The 19,866-nt window shown below is 40.7% G+C and overlaps 2 protein-coding genes across 6 annotated transcripts; one reads left to right on the top strand and one right to left on the bottom strand.

Moving 5' to 3' along the window:
* Positions 1–6,641: 6,641 nt before the first annotated feature.
* On the bottom strand, positions 6,642–14,979 carry LOC307014852 (uncharacterized protein). 3 transcript variants are annotated; one of them, XM_079643057.1, is made up of 7 exons: positions 14,844–14,979; positions 13,465–13,554; positions 10,878–11,042; positions 9,600–10,586; positions 8,736–8,894; positions 8,527–8,622; positions 6,642–7,687 (listed from the first exon to the last, which is right to left on the bottom strand). In XM_079643057.1, exons 4-7 carry the CDS (start codon positions 10,581–10,583, stop codon positions 7,385–7,387), a joined length of 1,542 nt encoding a protein of 513 aa, XP_079499183.1. In that variant the 5' UTR covers positions 10,584–10,586; positions 10,878–11,042; positions 13,465–13,554; positions 14,844–14,979; the 3' UTR covers positions 6,642–7,384. The 3 variants fall into 3 exon arrangements, with proteins under 3 accessions (XP_079499183.1, XP_079499184.1, XP_079499182.1); XM_079643058.1 differs by lacking the exon at positions 10,878–11,042; XM_079643056.1 differs by having other exon boundaries at positions 10,878–13,554.
* A 196-nt stretch (positions 14,980–15,175) lies between these two features.
* LOC307014851 (zinc finger MYM-type protein 1-like) lies at positions 15,176–19,634 on the top strand. Of its 3 annotated transcripts, XM_079643054.1 has the most exons (4): positions 15,176–16,425; positions 16,515–16,622; positions 16,898–16,945; positions 17,183–19,634. In XM_079643054.1, the coding sequence occupies exon 4, from the start codon at positions 17,275–17,277 to the stop codon at positions 19,456–19,458; it is 2,184 nt and encodes a 727-aa protein (XP_079499180.1). In that variant the 5' UTR covers positions 15,176–16,425; positions 16,515–16,622; positions 16,898–16,945; positions 17,183–17,274; the 3' UTR covers positions 19,459–19,634. The 3 variants fall into 3 exon arrangements, with proteins under 3 accessions (XP_079499180.1, XP_079499179.1, XP_079499181.1); XM_079643053.1 differs by having other exon boundaries at positions 15,176–16,622; XM_079643055.1 differs by having other exon boundaries at positions 15,176–16,622; positions 16,901–16,945.
* Positions 19,635–19,866: the final 232 nt, after the last annotated feature.

Raw genomic sequence — 19,866 nt, forward strand, 5'->3', positions numbered from 1 at the left:
GTAGTAACCATGGCCAGTGCTCACACGGCATATAACCGTAGTTACAGTAGTAACTATGGCCAGTACTTACACGGCTTAGAACCGTAGTTACAGTAGTAACTATGGCCAGTACTTACACAGCATAGAGCCGTAGTTACAGTAGTAACTCTGGCCAGTACTTGCACGGCTTGGAACCGTAGTTACAGTAGTAACTATGGCCAGTACTTACGGCTTAGAACCTTAGTTACAGTAGTAACTATGGCCAGTACTTACACCACCTACAGCCGTAGTTACGGTATTGACTATGGCCAGTACTTACGCGGCTTGGAAACGTAGTTACAATAGTAACTGTGACCGGTGCCTAAAAGTGTCAGCCAAACGGCTGCACACTAGATAATATAATATTGGGAGGATGAAATCCTCTTTAATGGCCACACATGCAGAGCACAATGCACACACAGTGGAGATTGTTCTCTGCATATCACATAGGAGTCTAGTACTAGGAGCAGTACATATAACGATATAGCGCTTCTGCAACCATACCATGCGTTTACCGGGAGCGAGAGCACTGCCCTCACCGGCTGAGTTAAATAATGAAGCTTAACAGTACATGCAAGGTGTTAGCCAAGCGGCTGCTGCTAACAATCGAGCAACCAAGTCAGAACACAATGTTAAGACCAGATAATTAGCTTCTAAGAAAGAGAACAGCCCGCATAGAACCGTAGGCCATGGTTACAGTAGTAACCACACATGCAGAGCACACAGCACCCGCAGCGAAGATGTTCTCTGCATATAATCCTAGTGCTAGGAGTCTAGTACTAGGAGCAGTAATACAACGATATAGCGCTACTGCAATCAAACCCTATGTTACCGGGAGCGGGAGCAATGCCCTCACCGGCTGAGTTAAATAATGAAGCTTAACAGTAAATGCAAGGTGTTAGCCAAGCGGCTGCTGCTAACAAACAAGCGACCAAGTCAGAACACAAATGTTAAGACCAGATAATTAGCTTCTATGAAATAGAAAGTACTTACCTTACTCTCTGCATCTAAACGAAAAACGGGTTTAAAATATGACACTCTGGGCTTTCCATACTAAATGAGGGACGCAGCCAAAGCTGGGACTCAAATGCTAATGATAGCTCGGGCACAACGCCACAAGCAGAAATTTCAAAAGGGCAACTTTATGGGAGAGGAAGCGGGAACACTGTCGTCACCAGAAAGTCTAAGCCAAACAAAAAATAAGACGGCAATCAGGACAACTTGGCTGGGAGAGGGTGCGGGGACACAGCCATCACCAGCAACAAGCTGACACAAACCTGTCTGTCGAGGCTCTGCACAGCGCACAGCCGGCCACAGCTCCTGGAGGACGCGTTAACGACCCGTAGCTCCGACTGTGAGTCGCGAAGCTGCACGCGGCCAGCTGCTTGCAGAGAAATCCCTCAGATCAAACGTTCAAACCTGAACGCTGTAGGCTACAAGAATGTAGCCACGGTACTCTCGCGCAGCGAGAAGATGAAAGGAGCAGATCCTCTGACGACACCGGCTGATATAGCCGGTGTCACGTGGGTCACAGGTGACTTTGTTGTTATTGGTAGGCCTACTCGAGCTGCGCATGCGCGCGATGGACATATCCAGTGCTTAAAGCACCGCCTTTTGCGGTCAGTAGGGACGAAATAGATCTAACGTGATAAGGAATTAGGAGAGAATGTAACACAATTGAAGTTGTACAGATTCTGATTAAAGCAGCTACACTGTAAAACGTTTTATCCGCAGCTTCGGATGCTACACTGTTGAAAATCCTCCATTGGAGATATCTGGGTGCCTGAAATGTTTTACTGTTTGTGTGAATTTTAAGGTCAGACTTACATTAGTGAGACTCAGTAGTTCTTTTTTTTTACGATTTGGATGTGTTTGTTCTTCTTTTGGCATTTCTGCAATGGCATTAATTCAGCCCATTGATTTAGTACTAGTTTATATTTTGGACCCATTACTGTCATATTTTTGCCCAAGACTAAAGGAAGATACTGTATTTAATTTGAAGCTATTTCAACTTTCAATATTTGTGGTCATAAATTGATGAATTTCAATGTTTTACTTTCCCTCTAGTGGTGCTAATATATCCCTCTGGAGGTACAAAGGGATTTTAGCCTTTGCAGACCAATTACATGCACAAAAACCTATATGGCCGTTACAAGAAAGGGAAAACCCCAGAAAGAATAGGGCCCTTTAAACACAGATTATGTTTCTAAATGTCTAAAAGACATGCAGTTTTAATACTTGAACACTTCAAGGAGACAGTTTAAGCGTAGTGTCATCTCTGTTCTCTGTTGCTAAAAAAGAGGAAGAATATGTCCTTCTTTTGCAGTATCTCATAGGATAGCAGGATTGTAAATGGTGGTTTTGGCACAGTGGTTAGAGCGTTGGTCATCAGATCAAGGGGCGTTGGTGAACACAAGTTCGAATCCCACCTCGGCCGCCACTGCGTCAGGCCGTTGTGTCCTTGGGCAAGACACTTTACCCGCATTTGCTCCTGTGGGTAATGTCCACAGTAATGACTCTTACATGTCTAATATGTGTAATATGTATTTGTAAAGCGCTTTGAGCACCTGTAAAAGCGCTCTAATAAAAAATGTAATCCATTATTATTATTATTATTAAATACATTGAAAGATAGCGAACACACTGTGCATGTTTTAAAGAAGGGTCTGTGTGGCTCAGTGGAGCAGGTCCAAGCTGTGTTCTGTCTGAGACCCCGGATTACAGCTTTTAGAAGTGAGCTGTTCATGGTTAAATATCTCAGTATATCCAGTGATCGAATGACCCATACAATGTTATACTTCTCTTTTGTCTGCACTCAACTACATGGGATCTGGTGTAAGTCAAAACAAAATGTTACTTTGCTTCTCGACTTGGTATCTGGAGCTTTCATTGATTTCATTTAATGGGCTTTTTTCAGATTTATGTTTTGAACATTTAAAAAGGGCAGAGGAGCTCTCTAGACAAATGTAGATATTTGATTTAAAGATATTTGGGTTCAGTGCTTACCAAGCCAATAAGTCGTCATCACATTTTTGGTTAGTGGTTTCACAGGCCTTACTCTAGCTTTTTATCTTGGACTCTTTTTTAGGATCATGAAAGATACAATTGATGAAACAATGACTAATCAGTTACCCTGATTAGGTTTTTGTCAGTTAACTAATCATTTAATCGACACTTAATCATTTTGGCACTAGAGAAGAGTAAATTCACCAAATAAAGAGCATGTTTGCTGCTTTTTGAACCGCAGAATCCTGATACATTTGGAAATCATTTACCAACACAACTGAGCCAGAAATCACCATGTCTGTGTAATCCATTAAGTTGTTAATCAATCAATATGACACTCTGTCTGGAACAGGAGGAACACAAGTCAATATTTCAGTTTTTTCCGTGTACAGTGAGCTTTAACCAGCATCAATACATTTGTTGTAACCTTGGGGCAGTAGCTTGATTAAGAAACACATCTGCAAACAAACAGTTATTAATAATGCACAAAAAGTTATACATCTGCTGTCATAGAGTGGTGCAGGGATGACGTATTTACCCGGAAGTAAGCTGTGCATGGGTTTCCTCCACAAAAAAGAAATGGGATTTCTCCATAGGATTTTGGAAAATTGCTCTAAATAAGGTCTGTGGAAAACAAACCTTTTAGATAAATGCACGTTTTGTTCAGCCGGATAATATCCACATGTCTACCCTACTTTTAGAATCTTCGAATAATAAATCTAATCGCCAGAAGCAAAATGCTAACGTTATGCTATAAACGAACTACAGACGAGTACAGCAGGTTCCAGTGGCGGCTGGTGGAAAATATTTTTGGTGGGGCTATGGAAATGGTGACAAAACCATGTGTGTGTGTGTGTGTGTCAGTCATACTTGCCAACCCTCCCGATTTTCGCGGGAAACTCCCGCATTTCTCCCGATTTCTGACAAAATCAGATTTACTCACGACTGTTTCCACTCGGACTTTAATACAGCTACACCATAGAGAACCGCAGTGACGCGTCATGAAACCCGGAAGTAAACTTCTTCCGGTTCCTTTGTCAAAAACCAATGCAAATTCTCCATAGGATTTTGGAAAATAGCTCGAAATAAGGTCTGTGGTTGACACACATTTAAGAGAGGGATCACGTTTTGTTCAGCCGAATAATCTCCACATATCAACCCTACTTTTATAATTTTTTAATCATAAACCTAGTCGCCAGAAGCAAAATGCTAACGTTATGCTATAAACGAACTACAAGCCAGTACAGCAGCAGGGTCGCACGACTTCAACGTCACGCCAACTTAAGATTGTTTCAACTCACTTGCACTGAAACATGCATAACACATGTCGAGTTTTTGACAATAAAGCTGAATTTGACTTTCGCCGCGTGCTTGCATATTTTAAGAAAGCTTTTCATTTTAGCCACACTGAATTTAACTAGAAGTCATGGCTGTGTCAATTACCAGTCTGATATCGTTTTACAAAGATGACAAGAAGAGTGTAGATAGAGGAGAGGACCACTACAAGCAGGGCCGGCCCAACCCATTAAGCGACATAAGCGGCCGCTTAGGGCCCCGCAGCCACTGAGGGGCCCCCTAGCAAAAAAAAAATTAAAACATTTTTAAAAATTTTGTTTTTTATCTCAGTACACCGTTGCTCTACTCTAAAGTCGCATCTAAAACGCGATCTGATCTAGCTGTGTATATTTTGTTATTTTTGATTGTTATATTCAATCCAGTGTTCGAAATGGGGGGGAGCCAAGGGGGAGCTTGGCTCCCCCGAAGAGGGAGGGAGCTCCCCTGAAGGCCGACTTTGAGATAAATAGGGGGAGCTGCATATTTGTGTCACACAGATTAGAAATGTTGAGTTTCTGTAAATAAAAGTTCTTGAAATAAATAATAGTCATTGTTCATTACAGTTTCTGAATATTTGTTTTATATTTGTGAATATTTCTGGGTGTTGCCATCTGTACGTGGCGGCGCTGCATTCTTTACGCTACTTACGTTGCTATGGTTACGGCGGCGATGCCGGCGGCGTATTTGAAATGTTCATAAAAAATATGGCAAAACGAAATCAGCCAAGCCTCGCAGCTTTTGGATTCACAAGCAAAGAAGCGAAGGATTCTAAAAATGACAACGTGAACGGAACAACTTTTAGCTAGCCGGCTGTAAACGGCGTTAGGGTCGCGTTTGACAGCTCCACACCGAGGGAGAGGCTTGCCGATGCGGAGCCTGAAGAGGCTTCAAAAACGGCCACAGCCGCCGGCGCCACCTGCACTAGCAAACCTGACGATGCCCATGACCTGCCTTTTAACTGGACACAGAAAATATGGAGTGAGTGGAATGAAAGCTATCCATGGCTTTTCATTCCACTCACTCCATCTTTTCTGATGAATGTGGATATGAGATTTGCAAAGAGGCAAAAAGTATATTGATCTCTCTGCCGCTCGCAGAAAAGCACCTTTCACAAGAAAGGATTCAGGGAAAAGTCAGCAGTGATTAAAAGAATAACCTGCGGAAAAAGATTTATAATCACCATAAGGGCCAGGCAAACGAAAAAGCCATCGAGATTTCGGAGAGGAGAAAAAAAGATGTCCTACCAAACAAGCTATTGGCGATCAATGTTGACCTAATGCAGGAAACATATAGATCTTTCAGGTCTGCCTATATGATTAGCAATAAAATAAATAAATAGGGCTCCCCCGAAAGCAAATGGGTAATTCGAAAACTGATTCAATCTCATTAGCTACAGGCATTTGAAGCTTGTAAAGGGAGGATGACAGCTCTCACTCGCCACTCTGCTGTTCCGCAGCGCCGCTTCCCCTCCCTCCGCTGAAATTATGAATGTAAGGTGTATAGTAATCATAGATAACACGGCAGGGTCCGTTACAGTTTGTTTTCATCTGATTTCAAATAAACAAAGTATTGGCTTTCAGAATATTAAACTTGTTTCGGCAAATTCAGATGATAAATACAACTTTGAAGCTTGTAACGGCATAATTAAAAGCGGAGAACGGAGTAACTTGACGTCACAGCAGGCATAACAACAGCCGGTGTTTCTCAAGTGTTTTCCCACAATACACACAAATGCAAAAATACACAAACACACACACACACACACACACACACACACACACACACACACACACACACACACACACACACACACACTGTAAAAAAGAAAAAGTTGAGAAAAATTAAAATATCAAGGCAACATGATGCAAGAGATTTTTGAGTTTTCTCAACTTTTGCCAGCTGTTGTTGACTTAACTAAGGTTTTTAAGTTTTGCCAAGAGTTCTGCCAACTTGGATCTTTTTGTTCACTTTATGAGGATAATACTGTGAGACTAATTAAGAATTTCTTGCTTGAATGCGATGTATTTCTACCTTCACCAAACACAGATTTTTGTGTTGAATTAATAAACAATTTTTCCCATCAATGTCATGTATTTCTACTTTCTTTAAATATAAATATTCTTGTTGTATAAATACACAATTATTCCTCCAATGGCATTTATTCCTTGATTCACCTAACACAAATATTCTTGTTGAATAAATAATACAATTTATTTTGGCTATAATTTTACATTCAAAACTGCTCAATATATGGATAATTAATAATACACACTACAGCTGAATGTTGTCAAGATTTTTTTTATTCAGTTTACCAGTGAACAACAGTAAAACCATCATTAATGCATGTGTAAAAAAACAACATACATACTGTTCTATTAGTCTAATATTAACATTTGGAGTGAATCTTCCTCCATGCTGAGAATTTGAAATTGACACTGAACTGAAATGTAAATGTTTACATGTGAACAGCCATTCTAGCCATTTGGTTACTTTTTTTTTTGCATATACACATCCAAGCTTAAAGATTACTTAAACTGTAATGTATTTAACAGTTGAAACACTATATGCACCCCTTGGCAACTGCCAAATGATTATATATTCCAGAGGTCAAAGAGATTAACTTGTTTGTTGCAGATTATGAAACGTGCATACTGTTCTATAGTCTAGTAACATTTGGGGTGAATCTTCCTCAATGGTGAGTATTTTAAATCAATGCTAGTCTTACTGAACACGTACTGTATATAATGATTACCCTCCACCCCCCCTCATGGTTGGCGGCTTCTGAATTTACACATTAACACTGAATTACTTTGTGCCATTTGTTGACTTTACATGTGAACAGCCATTTTTCTTGTTTTTTGCATATACACATTCAAGCTTTACTTAACAATAATGAATTTAACAGTTGAAACACTAGACACCCTTTGGCAACTGCTGAATTATTATATAATCCAGAGGTGAAGCATATGAACTTTGTTTTGTTTTACATGAGTGTAACAACAATGCACTTAAACTTCAATAACAGTCACAGTACAAGCTTCGCTTTCAGTGACCTTGTGCGCTGTGAGCATCGAGAGCCACCGAGCGAAAAAAAGATGGTCTGAATTGCCTCAAAGGAGTACCTCATCTGTTTTGGAAAATCAATGTTGAGGGCATACAGGAGGCCGAAGAGGTATGCCATGGCAGTAGAGAGGTTTGGAATATTATGAAGCACAATGTCCCCTTCCAACACAACCGCCTGGTCTCGCACAGTGTTGTCGGCTTCATCATGTAGCACAGAGAGGATGGCAACAGATGCACCTTGCACTGGTGCCAAAATGTCGGTGTCCTGAGGAAGGAGAACAGGTACATTATTAAGAGCTTAGAAAAAGTAAGACAGTAGAAAGAGTCATTTTATGAAAAAAAAAATATGTGTGAATTCTGAAAAGGTTAATGCTAAAGCTGAAAAGTATAACTTGTAAGCAGAGATGATTGGCTTCATAACGGCTAAAAGAAGTTGAAATGTTAAAAAAAAGGCAGAAGAACATGGGCAGCTATAAACTGAAATCTGACAGCCAATGAAAACTGCTAAAGCCAAGAATAGATTTAGTAGTTTAAGGAGGGTGATTTACATGAAGTAAACAAGTTGGTGTAAAGGAAGTAGTGAAGCTGTGCAAAGAGCCCATTGTAACAATGGTTCTGCTTTTAAAACAAACAAAAATGACAGCCAAAAAAAGCCTTACTCTTAGAGGATCATCTTTCAAATTTTGTCTCTCAGCTTTCAAATTAATGATTTGTTTAAGAAAGATTAAAAAAAATAAAAAAACATTCAGACTAAATACATTTATACTGATGAAATTAATTATTTAGTACCACGCTATACTAATTTGCCATTTAACTTGTGGAGGTATTAACCAGAAAAAATAAATCTCTTTCTTTAATCAATGTAACCCACCAACCTTGTGCTGAAACACCACCCAAAATGACCAACTGTTCCCCTCAGCAGAAAAAAAGGGATCTGAAGTGGAAAAGTCCAACCCTCACCCCAAAATCATCTGGACTGATAAACTGCCCTGGGGAGGTGTACTTACATTTTGGATTAACTAATCCTTAAAAACATCTTGTGAGAATAAGTAATTAGCTGCATGACCTGAATTATTTGTCTTTCCTGCAGTTACTTTTACTTACCAAGCACTTCAGGAAAAACGTGGTTGCATCTTCGCGGAGGTAGATAGGCAGGCCTCTCAGTGCTGCTGTTTTCCGGTGGGACACAATGTCGGATGTCTAAAAGTGGAAAACATAAGTAGTTCAATTAGTATAGTACTGTAATGTTGTCATTCCTAATAAGTATATTCATGCTCTTCTAAAACTGCCAGGCAAAAGAGCAGTTCACTGACCTGATCATCAAGTTGATCAAGGAGGTCCTCCATCTCCTGACCAAAAGCTCCTTTCTTAGACCTGTAGATTTTCAGCAGGCCAGGCCCAAACTTGTCAAGGGATGCATTGAAAGTCCCCAGGAGGTCTTTGCTCGTGATACGATGAAATTCCTTAGATATCTTAACAAGAAAACCAAAAAAATATTATCAATTTTCAAACCATAATGTCAGAATTTCTTACAGGAAGTTCCTGGGTAACTTGTTATGAGTCTGCACCATGTTAAATATCTGACCATTTTTCTGTGACCTGTGAAAAAGTGGATTACATACTAAAATGCACCACAGGAAATAAAGAACCTCATTTTTAACCATGGATTTTGAGGATTAAAAATTAAATAAAAAGGGTGACTATGCCACATCCATAAATTGCAGAAAGTGAATTACTCCTTGGAAGACATAAAAAAAAAACACACATTCTTACCTGATTAAACATTTTACTTTTGTCTTCTTGTTATTATTGCAATTTATTTCTACTGTTTAGACAAGCAAGTAAAAAAGGATGTTACCATGACAGTTTCAACTGAGACGTCGTCGTCTTCATCAGAGGTGTCATCCAACGTTCTGCTGATGTGTCATTCATCAGCTGGCCTCTGGTCTCTGAAGGAGGGAATCCCAGGTATGTCATACCTGGGATTCCTTCCTCCAGAGACCACCCAGGATGGAAGGTGCGTGGCCAACTCGGCAGACCAGCTGGTAAATGACACGTCAGCAGCACGTTGGATGACGCTTCTGAGGAAGAATGAAGTCTCAGTAGAAAATGTCAACATAACATCTTCTTTTACTCGCTTGTCTGAACAGTAGAAATAAAAAAGAATAGATCCTTACCTCTTCACAAGAAAACAGAGCAGGCCACCTTTCCTGGATCTCAGATACCATCGGCTGACACTCTACCACCTCCCTTCGCCTGAGGGAAAACGTCAGCTCCATCTTCTGTTCTATCAATGTTGTGTTCCTGTTCTTCTTCTTCATTTCATCGACCAGAGATACTCTTTCCTCTTCAAGGGTAGAATCATCATGGTGTTGTGGGTAATCTGGCACATGATTGACCTCTCCACGTTTGGGCTTTTTCAGGGTAAATGGACTGTCATCTTCCCCTCCACCTTTTCTTTTCTTGTTTACATTTACCTCATTGCATCCTGCCTGGCGAAGCTTTGACCTGTAGTTTCCAAGTTTGTACTTGATACTTGTTCTCCATCCCTCGTAGCCTGTGACGCCAAATGGCTCTTTCAGACATGGATAATTCTGAATGAGCGCAGCGGCAACTGACTCAAGCTCATCTTTCTCAGGGTAGCTTTTGATTTCAAAAATTGCTTGTGCAATTTTATCCAATATCTCCATCTTCATGTCTCTTGTCACTTCAACGCCCTTCTTTGTCTTTTCATGTGTGTCATTGGCCTTAGACAATTTCAGCTCCACATCATATGCAAACTTGGGGATTGGGAATGGAGATGGCCACTCTGCGACTTGCCTTAATGTGGTCTGGATAGAATCGGTCCAACTAGGCCTGAAATCCTCAGAGTGAACACTGATTGTGTCCTGAGAGGAGACTGAACTAGTGGATTGGTTAAGTGGAGACAAATCACAGTTCCACATGACATGCAAGACTGCACGCACAGCTGGTAATTCTGACATCTCTGTTAAGTTGCAGAGTGCATTTCCAAACTCCGGATCCTCAAACTGTAGTGAGAAATCTTCTTGAAGATTGAGTCTCTCTTTAAGCATATTAATCAGGCCCTCCACAGATGTTGGGACTTCTGGAAGCTGGATTCGCCGGGCATCTCTGGAGGAAAGAACGACCCGAAGTAACATAGTCTGAAAAGAGGGGAGAGAGAAAAGTGGGAGAAAATGATTAGTCAAACCTAATTAGAAGACAGATTACACCAATGTTGTAGAAAGCTGAAAATTTGAATTTACACAAATTGGGCCCTTCTGGTCCCAAACAGCAAATACAGTTTTTTTTAATGTTGAGATAATCCCAGTGTCCTCATATGAGGACATCATTTTTTGCAAAAACTACTTCCTGTACAAAGACAAACTTTAGGTATTGTACTTATTAGGTCCTACTTATCCCAGATAGCAAGGAGAAATAAAAAAAATGCACACCAGAAAAAACGCTCGGTCTCAGGAGGTTAATGGAGAAGGAATGTCCTCGGAGTCACCATAAGCTTCCCACCAAATGTGTACGCTGCTAGAGGATGGTAATCCGTCAGCACATCTGGATCCAGGACAAGAAGGTCTGCACAGGTGTTTTCAACAAGTTCATAGGACCTGTAATGTTCCATGTACCAAGAAGAAAGTTTTTTACAAATGAATGCCACCTCCTCTGCATTGACAAGAATGTTTGCAATCTTATGGAACTCAGGGAGGCCACTGCACTGCCCAGAAGACAAAATCATGCCTGCCGCATACTGTGTCCCATCCAGGTGAACCGTTTTAGACAGGGACACACTGTCTAGATGTGGGTACTTCTTCTGTATTTCATACTTGAGAGATGGATCCAATTCTGAAACCCTGACCACCTTCACATTTTCAACATACAGTTTTGGCTTGAAAAGGATCCCACTGTCCAGGTGGTAGGCTATCATTTGCTGATGTTTCGTGGACAGAGTGAGCAGCACATTTTTCCAGTTGCGAGTGTCATGGACAACCTTTTTAAAGTAGCTATGCTTAGCCTCATATCGCATTGTCCATAATTCAATCAAAGGCCCATAGCAGCGAATAAGTTGCGGGTAGTGGTCGATAAAATTATGTTTCGGCCTCAGTCTGAACTCTGGAAAGGTACTGGTGAGCAACTTGCGATGATCGAGTAGTTTATAAGATAAATAACACAGTGCTTCTTCAGAAAGCCTACTTGACACAACAATGTCAAGAATTTCCTTGAGGTCCATTAAAATCACCCAAGCTGGCTCCTGTTCTGGTATCTTGCGTCCAATCACAAAAGGAAGTAAACGAAGCAGTGTCCAGTTTTCATGCCCGTTTCCCCCCACTGTCCCCTTTTCAAAGCTTGCTTTTGGAATTTTGTGGGGCTTGTTTACTTTGTCTTCATACTTGTAGGGAAATGATGTTATGCAGTCATTTAACTCATCAAATGTAATAAAGCGTTTTGAAATCAGATTTTTCAAACATAAGGATAATTCCACAGGGATGACCCCTTCCAAAAGATCATGCAACAGATCTGGAGGAAATCCAGTTATTGGGTGAAAAAACAAGAGATGTTTGCCCAGTACACATTCACTTTTGACCCCCTTAACACTTTTGAGGTTGCCCCCCTGCTTAAGCTCTTCCAGAAACAAGTTATGCTGATCAACACTTCTCAATTGAAAATCATTAACCTCAGTGGTTGCAATTTGGCCCCGACTAATCAAACAAAACCGACAGAAATTTTCAACATTAAAACTTTCAGAAAAGCCAGCAAGACCATGCGCACCGAGGTTGTCAGCACATACACAATACACAGTGCTTTTAACAAACTGGCCCACAACTTCAACAAAAATTCCCTCTTGTTCTAGGCACTTTATATCTTTAAGCAATGGCTCAAGAAACTTTTCATAACCATATTTTTTTATGTCTACACTTTTACCCAAGACAGCCAACTGAATTGAAGTGAGACTCGATCTGAACCTGGCTGGTAAATTTAGAACCACCCAATATACTGCCGTAATCTTATGAACTTTTCTAGAGGTCCCCAATGGATTACACACTTCAAATTCATCAATGTATAATCCCAAACTGATACAAGTGTTTTGTTCTCCCAGTAGCTTATTCTCCTTGTAATACTTGCCGTCTTGAAAAGACTTAAAGTGCCCAGATAAAGCTTCTTGATTAAATACAATTTTGTCAAAAAAATCTGTACACCCAAGTAAAGTCTCAAGTACCTTAGTGACAGATATATATACAAAAGAGTTTTTATGGGCTGCGTTGTACAGATATTCTGTGGGTTCGATAACAGGAAAGTGCCCTTTGAAGTATATATTCCTTCTGTGATCTGTAGATAGGGAACCTTTCTCTGATATTGTTAAAAGGAGTGGATTAGTTTGAGCTATAGCACTTGAAATTTCTTGCAAAACACAATCATTTACTTCAATTTTATGTTTAGAAAGGATCTCTTTCACACTGTTGAAAGTTTGAGTGTTAGAGAAAGACAGCAGGTTATGCAAATGTTCTACAATCTTTTGTGTTGCACTTCGAGAAACGTGCAACACAGTTTGCATAGACAAAAAGAGAGAGGCTAATTTGTGCTCAAGTGTCTCACTATCTACATCCTCCACAGTATCTACAACCTCATTTAGTCCCACAACATCATGAGCTGATGTCCCTGCTTCACTATCAGCTTGTTCACCATCAATTATCTCATCTTCAGTAACAGTTCTTTGTATTGTTCGGAAATCCTTAAGTGTCCAGTTTTTATGGTTTCGACTTTTGTGAGAACTGAAGGTTGGGCGAGTGTTTGTTTTAAAGGTACACCTTAGAAAGGGACATTGTACAGTTTCTCTGTTCTTTAAATGATGTCCGAGATGGTTCCAAAACGTTTTTTCACTGCAAATCTCTTTAAAATCACACAACTCGCAGTGAAATGTTACACACTCCTGGATTTTCACTGACGCGTGTGATCTCGAGAGGTGTGATCTCAATGATCCAAGTGTTTTAAATACACAAACACAGTTGGTGTGTGTGCAAGGCCAGTGTGCACCTTGACCGTGGCGAAGGCGAAGATGTTTCAAGAGGGTCACTTGACTGGAGCTGGAGAATTTACAAAGCCGGCACTGCATGGAATCCACCACTGAAACACAAGAGACACAAATAGCATGAATAGCATTTTCACAACAGCCTCTACACGTAATTTAAGATAGAATACTGATATGAAAAACTTAAAAGTTAGTCTGATAATAATTATTGTAATAACACCAAGCTGTACTGGTCTGAAAGCCAACTGCAACAGCCGTTATATAAAAAAATAAATAAAACAACCATACATAACACAGAAGGAATCCCTTGTTGCAGGAGCTAAATAGCCTACATCAACAAGCCAAAAATAGAGACAAGAAAAAAGTCTATTGGGAATTGTCTTTCATTCATGAATATAATCTGTAAATTAATTTTAAAATGTAAATTTGATTTTAAATTATAACTAGGCCTATGACAAGCAACAAAAATGCAAACATGAATTCAAACATTTGTTTTTAAAAACACCAACCATAACCATGTTATAACTTCATAAAATAAAACAACATTTAAAATAATGCATTCTGATCGGTACATTGTAAAACATTATTGATGTAAATGTGGTGATTTCTGTACAGCGCTGCTCCTCTCCTCCTTCACACAGCTTTAACTTACTCTTGATTCAAACTAATGCAGCTGCCCAATTGTTAGATTACACCAGTGAGACCAACAGCCTATCTCCTAAAAAAGAATCGAGCAACCCGGCGACAAACATCTAAAAACCTGCGGATGAGTTAATTAACGACCGTTACCACCCCGGCAGAACTACGTAGTTCGGCCGGCCAACGGAGCTCTCCAGGCGGCTTGCTGCCTCTGTGAGGTCCCCCACCTCGGGGGGGCCTTGCCACAACGTGGAGGTTCTCAACTTCGGAGCAAACTTCTAAACAGCCGTCATTTAGACAAACTAACCGCACAATGGGGATCTAAACCCTTACTTTCTCGCATGAAAAATTATTAAAACTTTAAAAAGTGACGAAATAACAGCGCTACAGCAGAAAATAAAACAACAAGTAATGGCGGCGCCGCGGAGAGGTCGCGATAAACGAACACCATCGTTTGCCGCCTTGTTTAACTTACCCAGTGTTGTACCGGATAAAAAATGCACAACGTTGGCTTTTCATAATGAATATAGTTCCCGAATTACTTACACCACTGAAATGACAGCCCACATGCCTGCATAGCTACATAGCTGCATAGCTGCATAGCTACCCCATGTGAAAGCGTCTGCATGACGACGAGGCGCATGCGAAAAAGTTACCAACAACAACAGACAATGACCCTACAGTAAAAACAAAGTCAACCATGCACTAATTCAGCGTGATGGAAGTAAAAACACGCTTATCTTACCTGCTGGAGCGAAAGTTTGGCCAGCTCCCACCACGCGGTTTCTGCTCCACAAAATGTCGGACGGGCACACCTTCAGCAAAGCGCGGTTCAAACTGGTCCAGGCTTGTGTGCGCATGCGCAAAAGAGCAAATGACGGAGTTGGCCCAACTCAACTCAAAAATCTGCTAATAGATTTACAATTTCTTGTTGAGCTGACTTAAAAATAGTAGTTAAGTCAACAATGGGAAAAATTTGCTGGGCAGACAAGAGTTTATAGATTACTTATTGCAAAGCCATATTTCTGAGTCAGTTTAATTTCAAAATTGTAATGAGATCAACAATTGCTAGTTATCGTTTTTACAGTGCACACACACACACACACACACACACACACACACACACACACACACACACACACACACACACACACACACACACACACACACACACACACACACACACACACACACACACACACACACACACACACACACACACACACACACACTCGCGGGCTTCCCCCAGACCAGTAATCCAAACGAAAATATCTTCCCTCCGTACTATTTTGATAATTTGCTCCGCTAATAATCAATCAGATCGATCCAGAGAAGAGGAAACTTTGAAGGCCTTTTTCTCAAAAATGATGACTCTGTAACAGTCATTATATAATGTGACATATTTTGCTTAATATTTGGAGTACAAAAACAATCGTCGTGGCGTAGGTGTTACTCTCATCTATCTCAGATAGAAGATATGATTGGAGACGACCAGCCAATCAGAATTGACCTTCTCGAGTTCTCCGATTGGTTGGTTTTGTGGCACATTTGTAACGCTGTGACAACTTGAGCGAGCAGGCAGGCAAAGCTGAGCGCTCAACTGTGGTGCCTTCAGTTTGCATGATGTCTGGCAAAAAAAGGACATACGCCTCTGGTGATCAAAAACGAAAAAATAGAAAACTTAATGAAGAAAAAAGGCAAGACAATAAAGGTATGTAACTTCATATTATGGCTCTGTCTCCTGTCCTGTGTCCCACTAACAATAGTTGGATAACTTGGATTTGGGAGTATTCTAACTTACTTACTACTACTACTTACTTTCTAGCTAACGTTACAGCTAGCTAACTAGCCAAGTTATCATTATTATCTCAGCCTTTCTGTAGAATAATGCGATGCTATTAACGTTACTGATTAATTTACTTTAGAAAAGTTTAGCTCAGGCAGCAAGTCACACTCGTAGCTAATGTTAGCTAGGTATATGTGCTTGTTTCATATTTTGACCAAGTAAACCAATTTCCCCTGGGATTAATAAAGTACTATCTATCTATCTATCTATCTATCTATCTATCTATCTATCTATCTATCTATCTATCGAACTATCCAAACATCATTGTGTGGGTTCTAAGTTCATGTAAATGCAAGTATTCATTGGCTGAATATTGAATTAGCTATATAAAGCTAGTATGTTCCATTTGATGTTCCATTTCAAGTCTGTTTCCATAAAGCTTAACTCTGTAACATACTCTCCTCAGGAGCACTTCTGAAGTACTTTGGAAGCCCACAGCAGGTGCCAGCACATACCACAACGTCCACTGAGGACACTGTTGGTGAGTTCAAATGGGCCCAAAGTGAGAGCTTTCTGAATTTGGAATATTAAGTCATTACATTACGAATCATATATTTCTTTATTCCATAGCAGGTCAATCAACCTCCACCGCTGCTGTTGGTGAATGTGAAACCACAAGGTCAGCTGTTGGCACCAGTGACTCCGATGTCATCCAAGAAACCGCCTCAGACAATGCTGGTAAATGATGTGTTAAGTATATAGATTAAGCCCATAGAGCTAGCTACAATTGCCATTTGTCGAAGTTCTATTGAGCAAGCTCGCTGTTCATTGCTTATAATAAATATCTGTCATGCATGGGGCAGGAGTTTGATGATACCTGTTTTTAAGGACTGATTCTGGATCAGCACTTTGGAGCTATCTCAAAAGCAGCGCCATAGTGGTGAAAAGACAGCTGATCTAGAGACAGTCCTATAGTCATATATTAAACAATGATATACTTCTTTATTCCATAGCAGTTCCATCAACTTCCATCACTGAAGAAACCACCTCTGACAATGCTGGTAAGTTTAGGCCTACATCAAAGAGACCTTAACTTTGTTTGTAAAGAAAAGCAAAGCACTATATGTCCAATCAATCATGGTATTATTATTATTATTATTATTATTATTATTATTATTATGAATATTATTATTACTATTGTGTTCAATCATTCAACTGTGTTGTTCATTGCCAGGAACATCAACTTGTAAACATGTCAAGTAACAAAAACGTATTTTTTAAAATTAATTTCCCTATAGGTATTTCTGTACCCATTGAAGTTGAGAGCAGTACCATTACGCCTACTACACCTACCTCTGTAACTTCTACTCCTTTTCTCTCTGGTTCACCAATGGATCCAACTGGGTGGCCATCAGTACTTAACGATCACGTACGTACAGATCTGGTGATTAGGGGGCCAGTACAGGTGGACAGAGATTTTGTATTCCCGAAAACACCAAACAACAGAAGCTTTCATTATCATTACATGTTTAGAACACTTGTAAATGGTGAGAAAGTTAAGCGAAGCTGGTTAATATACTCCAAGAACAATGATTCAGTCTACTGCTTTTGCTGCAAGTTGTTTTCCAAGAAATCATTAAAGCTCATAACAGAGGGACAACAGGACTGGGTGAATATTGGCGCATTACTGAAGCTACACGACAACAGCCCAGATCATGTGAAAAGTGTGTTGACTTGGAAGGAACTAGAGCTCCGTCTTAGAAAAGGGAAGACAATAGACAAAACAGAGTTGTACCTCCTGGAGGCAGAGAAGAAGAGGTGGAGAGAGGTGCTCATTCGGTTGGTTTCCATCATCCAATCTCTAGCAGAGAGGAACCTGGGACTTAGAGGGACTGTTGACACCCTGCATAACCACAACAACGGGAATTTCCTCAAAGAAGTTGAGCTAATTGCCAAGTTTGACCCTGTTCTGAAAGAACACATCAGACGCATTGACAGTGGAGGAAATTACACTACATACTTGGGTAAAACAATCCAAAATGAACTCATGTCCTGTATCAGTGACACAATACTTGCAGCAATGGTGGCTGAAATCAAAGAGTCCAAGTATTTTGCCATCATTTTGGATTGCACCCCAGACGTCAGCCACCAGGAGCAGATGACTGTTGTGATTCGAACAGTGAGTGTGAAGAAAAGGACTGAGATCAGGGAGCACTTTCTGGGGTTCATCATAGCCCCTGCATCCACAGGGCTTGGTTTGTCTACACTCATTTTGAACAGGCTGGAGGAGCTGAAGATCCCCTTTGAGGACTGCAGAGGACAATCCTATGACAATGGTGCAAACATGAAGGGCAGAAATAAAGGGGTGCAGGCCAGGCTGTTGGAGAAGAATCCTCGAGCTCTGTATGTTCCTTGTGCAGCCCACACACTGAATTTGATGGTGGCGGATTCAGCCAAAGGATCAATAGATGCTACTTGCTTCTTTGGTAATGTTCAGAAGCTGTACACCTTGTTTTCAGGTTCTCCCCAGAGGTGGACCATCCTGAAAAAACATGTGGACATCACTCTCAAGTCCTGGAGTGAGACGCGGTGGGAGAGCAGAGTGAATAGCATCGAGCCGTTGCGCTACCAAACGGATAAGGTCAGGGAGGCTTTGCTAGAGGTGAGGGAAAACGCAAATGATCTCATGGTCAGAATTGAGGCCCAATCCCTGGCAGAAGAAATTGGATCATTTAGATTCCAAATCTGCACTGTTGTCTGGTATGATATTCTGTCAAAGATCAATACAGTTAGCAAGCTCCTTCAGTCTGTCAACATGCAGCTGGATGTTGCGGTCAGTCTCTTAGACAAAACCAAAGCATCGCTGGTAACCTACAGGGCCACTGGGTTCACAGATGCTCAGGCCACAGCAAAAGAGCTCTGTGGAAATATGAATGTTGAGGCAGTGCTGAAAGAAAAGAGGCTGCGGAGCAAAAAGAGGCATTTTGCCTACGAGGCAGCTGACGAGGCAGTGGCTGATGCCATGACGAGACTGGAAACAGGATTCTTTAATGTTGTGGTGGACTGTGGCATCCAGTCTTTGGAGGACAGATTCAAGTCCCTGGGGGAAGTAAGAGACAAGTTTGGAGTGCTTCACAACTTCCATAATCTGGATGATGAGTCACTTACAGACCAATGTGCCCTGCTGGGAAAAACATTGACCTGTGGCGAAGAGGCAGACGTTGACTGGAGAGAGCTAGCCATGGAGATGCAAAGCCTTCCAGAGCTTCCCAAAGAAGATATGACCACATTGGAGATGCTCACCTTCTTAAATGAAAACGAGCTGTGTGAGATCTATCCAAATCTTTGGATAGCGCTGAGAATAGCCTGTACCCTTCCAGTGACAGTGGCGTCCGCAGAGAGATGCTTCTCGAAGCTCAAACTGATAAAAACATACTTGAGGTCCTCCATGGCCCAGGATCGCCTGAGTGGAATGGCAATAATCAGCATAAACCACCAGATTGGCAGCCAGATCTCCTATGATCAGGTCATCAATGACTTTGCCTTCAGGAAAGCAAGAAGAGAACAATTCTGACTGTACGTACGAGAGGAACATTTGTATTTGCATTTGTTTTTTTACATTTCATTTCATTGTTAAGCAGTTTGTTTTGCACATATTATTTAATCCTTTAAAGGTATTTTTGGATCTATTTATATATTCTATTTAGTGTTGAGTGTTTTTTATTAAAAATATCTATCTTTGAACAGTGATGGTCACTTTGTCAGTCTTTTTATTCTGTACTGTCAGTTCATCAGTGCTATCTGATATGACTACTTTATTCAAGTTTATGTTCATTTGCCAGAGTACTTTTGATCCCCTAAAATGGGGGATCAAATGTAATATTGGACAAATTAACATACACTTCAACAAAGTAGTCATATTTAATACTTGGTCACAGTATGCACTTTAACCTCATAGTCCTTGTTTCATTTCAAATCTAAT

This window comes from Notothenia rossii (assembly GCF_949606895.1).
Source record: "Notothenia rossii genome assembly, chromosome: 8".
NCBI lineage: Eukaryota > Metazoa > Chordata > Actinopteri > Perciformes > Nototheniidae > Notothenia > Notothenia rossii.

Excerpts from the sequence above, each read along its gene's own strand:
- LOC307014852 (XM_079643058.1), bottom strand. The coding sequence starts at position 10,583 with ATGTTACTTCGGGTCGTTCTTTCCTCCAGAGATGCCCGGCGAATCCAG. Across the intron at positions 8,623-8,735 it reads TTGATCAACTTGATGATCAG|ACATCCGACATTGTGTCCCA; the intron begins GTCAGTGAACTG and ends TTCCACTTTTAG. Across the intron at positions 7,688-8,526 it reads CGTTTTTCCTGAAGTGCTTG|GACACCGACATTTTGGCACC; the intron begins GTAAGTAAAAGT and ends CTCCTTCCTCAG.
- LOC307014851 (XM_079643053.1), top strand. The coding sequence starts at position 17,275 with ATGGATCCAACTGGGTGGCCATCAGTACTTAACGATCACGTACGTACA.